The 6,631-nt window shown below is 39.2% G+C and overlaps 1 protein-coding gene across 1 annotated transcript; it reads left to right on the forward strand.

Moving 5' to 3' along the window:
* Positions 1-169: 169 nt before the first annotated feature.
* Positions 170-6,244, forward strand: LOC139027324 (ATP-binding cassette sub-family C member 9-like). Its single transcript, XM_070442443.1, has 3 exons — positions 170-271; positions 1,995-2,067; positions 5,832-6,244. Exons 1-3 carry the CDS (start codon positions 203-205, stop codon positions 5,978-5,980), a joined length of 291 nt encoding a protein of 96 aa, XP_070298544.1. The 5' UTR covers positions 170-202; the 3' UTR covers positions 5,981-6,244.
* Positions 6,245-6,631: the final 387 nt, after the last annotated feature.

A 6,631-nucleotide genomic window follows, 5' to 3' on the forward strand; every position in this document is an offset into this window, starting at 1 on the left:
GGGGAGAAGAGGATGCTCTCTCGCCTCACTTTCTTTCCTCTCCCTCCCCCACTCCTCCCTCCCTCTCCCTCTCCCTCCCACTCTCTCCCTCCCTCTCTCCCTCACTCTCCCTCTCCCTCTCCCTCTCCCTCTCCATCTCCCCCTCCCTTACTCTCTCTCTCCAGACCAAGGCTATAAACAGGAAGCAGCCCCTGCTCTCCAGATGGACAGCTATGAGCAGCCAGCACGCAGACCACTGCGACCCAACGAGACTGAGGACGTGGCTGTCAAGGTCAGGGGTCAAAGTTCAACACCTCAACAAGCTCATTGGCCCTTCTTCTCAGGACCTGTGACACACACAGCACGCACACACTCGCTGACTGCTGCACGGACACAGGAACAGACACGTAGGCTATCAACTCAGCACAAGCTGTAGCTCACGTACATGTGCAGGCCACATGCACGCACGTAGACACGTACACACGCAGAGGCTTCTGAGCTAGAGTCTGACAGTTGTCAGTAAACCTTTAAACTGGCCTTTTTGTCATCCGCCCGGGTCATTCACTCTAGTAACACGTGACACCACAGATGTTAACATGGTCATCTCTCACAGCAGATGTTTCATCTCTTGGCCTGTCCATTGTGTGAAAACACACCCTGAGGAGAAGTCAACATTTACCGACAGTTTAAACTCTCAGGACCCACATCATGAGTCAGAGGCAGGGGATTCTCATGAGAACAGAGAACCCTGTGCCCTGTGTCATTAACTGACATGTTCTCAGCCCCTGTTCTGGTCTCTTTGGGGTCCACATCCTGTTGCTATCCCTGTGGACCAGCATTATGTAGGCAGTCTGTTAATGAGCTTGGGGGCAGCAGGAGGGTTTGAGGGTCGAATGAATGGGCTTCTGCTGTGTGTGAACTAGATCATCTTATTTCTCTGTCTCCTCTCTCATCTCAACCGGCTTCTCTCTCTGCCTCTCTACCTTCTTCTCTGTCTCCCATCACCCTCCTCTCCTCCTATCTTGTCTCCATCACCTTTCTCTCTGCCGCTCTGTCTCCTCTCTGTCTCCCATCACCTTCTCTCTGCCGCTCTCGTCTTCCTCCGCTGTCTCCATCACCCCTTCTCTCTCTGCCGCTCTGTCTTCTCTCTGTCCTCCATCACCCTTCTCTCTCGCTCTGTCTTCCTCTGTCTCCCATCACCTCTTCTCTCTGCCGCTCTGTCTTCCTCTGTCTCCCATCACCCTTCTCTCTGCCGCTCTGTCTTTCCTCTGTCTCCCATCACCTCTTTCTTCTGCGCTCTGTCTTCCTCTGTCTCCCATCACCCGTTCTCTCTGCCGCTCTGTCTTCCTCTGTCTCCCATCACCCCTTCTCTCTGCCGCTCTGTCTTCCTCTGTCTCCCATCACCGTTCTCTCTGCCGCTCTGTCTTCCTCTCTGTTTCCCATCACCCCTTCTCTCTGTCTTCCACATCTGTCTCATCACCCATTCTCTCCCTCTTTATTCCTCTCCCTCTCTCTCTCTTCCATCTTATCCCCCATCTCTGCTTCCCAGCTTACCCTATCTTCCTCCACTCCCTCTCTACCTCTCTCTCCCCTATCCCTGCCTCCCTTTCAAGACTCCCCATCCCCTCTGGTCCTCACCCCCTGTAACATCCGCTCTGTCTATTTACAAACTTAATTTACCAAGTCTCTTTTCTCAGCGGTAATAAGACGTCTGTCTTTCATTTTGAACTTGTATTTATTAGTTCTGTGTCACTGAATCTCAGATCTTGTGTGGTTTTGCTGTAGGGGATGGAAGRGAGGGGGGATTACTGGCTATAATAAACAGTAGAATCGGACAAGACATAAAACACAACATAACTATGTAAACATGCTATTATATTTGCCTTAAAGACCTAAATGGTTCATTATTTCTATGTACACATACATATCTAAACCACCTGCTGCAGACCATAACATGTAGGCTCCATGTCGCATGCTTTTCTGTCAGCCTACTAATCCCACTGTATCCTGTTCAGGTGAACAGTGGATTCTTCACATGGGGAAGCAACTTGTCAACGTTGTCCGACATCAACATCTGCATTCCAACAGGTAACCCGATCCTGCTGGGAACACTATGGCAACGCCAGGCTGCGTCCTGTTTAGGAGGTCGTTGACAGTCAATGTAGTATATCTAACACCAGCTGTGTGTGTGTTTGTGYGTGTGTGTGCGTGTGTGTGTGACAGTGTAGTATATCTCCCTGCTATGACCTCATGGCCAGTGGCCCGTCAGATATGACAGCTAGTCTGCTAAGACAAACAGGATAGGCTGGTCCTGGTAGACCACTATTTGCTGCAGCTGAGGGAGTAGAAGTGTTATGGAGGATATGTGGAACAGTGGCGGCTGGTGGGAGGAGCTATAGGAGGACAGGGACATTGTAATGGCTGGAATGTAATAAATGGAACGGTATCAAACACATCAAACGTATGGAAACTACATGACTGACTCCATTCCATTCATTCTCCATTCTAGCCATTATAATGAGCCCATACTCCTATAACTCCTCCCACCAGCCTCCACTGATGTGGAAACATGACTGATCTAAATTGAGAGTGTAAAGATATCCCAACATCCTATCCTACTTTTAAGCTTTAACCAGGGCTGTAACAGACATTATCAATGTGTCAGATGGAATAGGAAACAATCTGTCTGTCTTCTAATGCCTTTTAATAGTGTTTCTAACCTTTACTATAGTGTCTTTCTAAACCTTCTAATATAGTGTCTTCGTAACGCTTTTTATATAGTGTGTATCTTCTAACTTTATATAACGTGTCTTTTAACTCTTCTATCTAGTGTCTTCTACTTTATAAAGTGCTTCTTAACCTTTATATAGTGTCTTCTTAACTTTATATAGTGGTCTTCTAACCTTTATATAGTGTCTTCTAACCTTTATATAGTGGGTCTTTTTCTAACCTTTATATAGTGTCTTCTAACGTTTATATAGTGTCGTTCCTTAACCTTATATAGTGTCTTCTTACCTTTATATAGTGTCTCTTACCTTTATTAGTTCCTTCTAACCTTTATAGTGTCTTTCCTTTATAGGTGTGTCTTCTTAACCTTTATATAGTGTCTTCTACACTTTATATAGTGTCTTCTAACCTTTATATAGGTGTCTTCTACCTTTATATAGTTGTCTTCTAACCTTTATATAGTGGTTTCTAACTTTAATATAGTGTCTTATCTTTAACCTTTATATAGTGTCCTTCTACACCTTATATAGTGTCTTTTACTTTTATAGGTGTCTCTAACTTTATATAGTGTCCTTCTAACCTTTATATAGTGTCTTCTTACCTTTATATAGTGTCTTCTAACCTTTAATATAGTGTCTTCTAACCTTCTATATAGTGTCTTCTAACCTTTATATAGTGTCTTCTAACCTTTTATATAGTGTCTTCTACCTTTTATATAGTGTCTTCTACCTTTATATAGTGTCTTCTAACCTTTATATAGTGTCTTATTTCTAAACCTTTATATAGTGTCTTCTAACTTTTATATAGTGTCTTCTTACCTTTATATAGTGTCTTCTCGAACTTTATATAGTGTCTTTCTTTAACCTTTATATAGTGTCTTCTACCTTTATATAGTGTCTTCTTACCTTTATATAGTGTCTTCTACCTTTATAGTGTCCTTCTCACTTTATATATATGTGTCTTCTAACCTTTATATAGTGTCTTTCTTCAACCTTTATATAGTGTCTTCTAACCTTTATATAGTGTCTTCTTACCTTTATATAGTGTCTTCTTAACCTTTATATAGTGTCTTCTTCACTTTATATAGTGTCTTCTTACCTTTATATAGTGTCTTCTAACCTTTATATAGTGTCTTTTAACCTTTATATAGTGTCTTCTACCTCCTTTTATAGTGTCTTCTAACCTTTATATAGTGTATTTCTAACCTTTATATAGTGTCTTCAATCTTTATATAGTGATTCTACCTTTATATAGTGTCTCTAACCTTTATATAGTGTCTTCTTACCTTTAATATAGGGTCTTCTTACCTTTTATATAGTGTCTTCTTACCTTATATCGTGGTCTTGCTAACCTTTATATAGTGTCTTCTAACTTTATAATAGTGTCTTCCTTACCTTTATATAGTGTCTTCTAACCTTTATAGTAGTGTCTTATCTTCTACTTTATATAGTGTCTTCTAACTTTTATATAGTGTCTTCTACCTTTAATATGTGTCTTCTAACCTTTATATAGTGTCTTCTAACCTTTATATAGTGTCTTCTTAACTTTATATAGTGTCTTCTACCCTCTTATATAGTGTCTTCATACCTTTATATAGTGTCTTCTAACTTTATATAGTGTCTTCTAACCTTTATATAGTGTCTTCTAACTTTATAGTGTCTTTCTTACCTTTATAGTGTCTTCTAACCTTTAATATAGTGTCTTCTAACCTTTATAGTTCTTTAACTTATAGAGTGTCTTCTACCTTTTATATAGGTGTCTTCTAACTTTATATGTGTCTTCTACCTTTATATCGTGTCTTCTAACTTTATATAGTGTCTTCTAACCTTTATATGAGTTCTTTCTAACCTTTATATAGTGTCTTCTACCTTTATATAGTGTCTTCTACCTTTTATATAGTGTCTTCTAGCCTTTATATAGTGTCTTCTAACCTTTATGTAGTGTCTTCTAGCCTTTATATAGTGTCTTCTACCTTTATATAGTGTCTTCAACCTTTATATAAGTGTCTTCTAACCTTTATATAGTGTCTTCTAACCTTTTAATAGGTTTCTTCTACCTTTATATAGTGTCTTCTACCTTTATATAGTGCTTCTAACTTTATTATAGTGTCTTCTAACCTTTATATAGTGTCTTTAACCTTTATATAGTGTCTTCTTACTTTATATAGTGTCTTCTAACCTTTATATAGTGTCTTCATACCTTTATATAGTGTCTTCTAACCTTTATATAGTGTGTCTTCTTACGTTTCCATTAGTGTCTTCTACCTTTATATAGTGTCTTCTAACCTTTATATAGTGTCTTCTTACCTTATATAGTGTTTCTACTTTATATAGTGTCTTCTAACCTTTATATAGTGTCTTCTAACCTTTATATAGTGTCTTCTACTTTATATAGTGTCTTCTTACTTTATGATAGTGTCTTCTAACCTTTATATAGTGTCTTCTAAGCCATTTATATAGTGTCTTCTCACTTTATATAGTGTCTTCATACCTTTATATAGTGTCTTCTTACTTTTATATAGCTGTCTTCTTACTTTTATTAAGTGTCTTCATACCCTTTATATAGTTGTCTTCTTACCTTTATATAGTGTCTTCTAACCTTTATATAGTGTCTTCTAACCTTTATATAGTGTTCTTCTAACCTTTATATAGTGTCTTCTAACTTTATAATAGTGTCTTCTATACCTTTATATAGTGTCTTTCTTAACTTCTTTATATAGTGTTCTTCTAAACCTTTATATAGTGTCTTCTAACCTTTATACTATGGTCTTCATACTTTATATAGTGTCTTCATACCTTATATAGTCTTCTAACCTTTATATATGTCTTCATTGCTTTTATTAGTGTCTTCATACCTTATATAGTGTCTTCATACCTTTATATAGTGTCTTCTACGTCTTTATATAGTGTCTTCTACTTTATATAGTGTCTTCTTACCTTTATATAGCTTTCTTTTACCTTTATATAGTGTCTTCATACTTATATGTTCTTCTTACTTTATATAGTGTCTTCTACTTATTAGTGTCTTAACTTTATATAGTGTCTTCTAACCTTTATATGTGTCTTCTACCTTATATGTGTCTTCTTACTTTATATAGTGTCTTCTTGTTCTGTGTCTTATCTCAGGCCAGCTGACCATGATCGTGGGCCAGGTGGGTTGTGGAAGTCGTCCTGTTGCTGGCCATGCTGGGAGAGATGCAGACCCTCAGTGGAAAGGTCTACTGGAGCAAGTGAGTGGTTCCAACCGGCTAAGCTACATATTAGAAGGTCTATAATAGGGTGTAAATCTCTGGGGTCTCATCTTTATTAGGTACTTAACATGCTGAGGTCCACTCAAATACCAAGATGGACACACATCTCATTTCCTCTTTATCCGTCTCAGTCTCGTTTTGGGATCGTTGTGTCTTTCTAAGTTGACTAGCTGTCAGACTCGTCCATTAATCCATTTGATGGGTGTTTCACTGTGCTTCTCCACCAGTGCTATTCAAAGCCTTCATCTGTGGAATAAGAAGCCATTCCACCTCCATCTTGTTGGTCCTGTGTATGTCCTTCCTGTGTCTGGTTGTTGTCTGTCTCTGTTCTGTCTTGTGGCTGTGGTTGGTTATGGAAGGAGAGGCTGCTGCTCCTCTGTCTCTCTGTACATCGCTCACTGTCTGCTTGCTGGGTGTCAGCTTTGCCTGAACTTTGACTGTCTAACATCATCTATCTATCTACTCATCTCTATAACAACACTCACAGTCACCATCACTTTAAAAAAACTGGACTTTTTCATTTTTTCAACTCTCTGTCTTGCACATGAGTCTGTGTCGGATTCATGCGTATTTTCGTTGTACCAGCAACTACATGTCAACCTTAGCAGTAACCTCTCAATCACTGGGCTAACTGCTAAAATATGGCATCTAGTAGTGTCCAGGTATCCTTCGCTC

The sequence above is a fragment of the Salvelinus sp. IW2-2015 genome, unplaced genomic scaffold, assembly GCF_002910315.2.
Source record: "Salvelinus sp. IW2-2015 unplaced genomic scaffold, ASM291031v2 Un_scaffold9826, whole genome shotgun sequence".
NCBI lineage: Eukaryota > Metazoa > Chordata > Actinopteri > Salmoniformes > Salmonidae > Salvelinus > Salvelinus sp. IW2-2015.

Excerpts from the sequence above, each read along its gene's own strand:
- LOC139027324 (XM_070442443.1), top strand. The coding sequence starts at position 203 with ATGGACAGCTATGAGCAGCCAGCACGCAGACCACTGCGACCCAACGAG. Across the intron at positions 272-1,994 it reads CTGAGGACGTGGCTGTCAAG|GTGAACAGTGGATTCTTCAC; the intron begins GTCAGGGGTCAA and ends TATCCTGTTCAG. Across the intron at positions 2,068-5,831 it reads CAACATCTGCATTCCAACAG|GCCAGCTGACCATGATCGTG; the intron begins GTAACCCGATCC and ends GTCTTATCTCAG.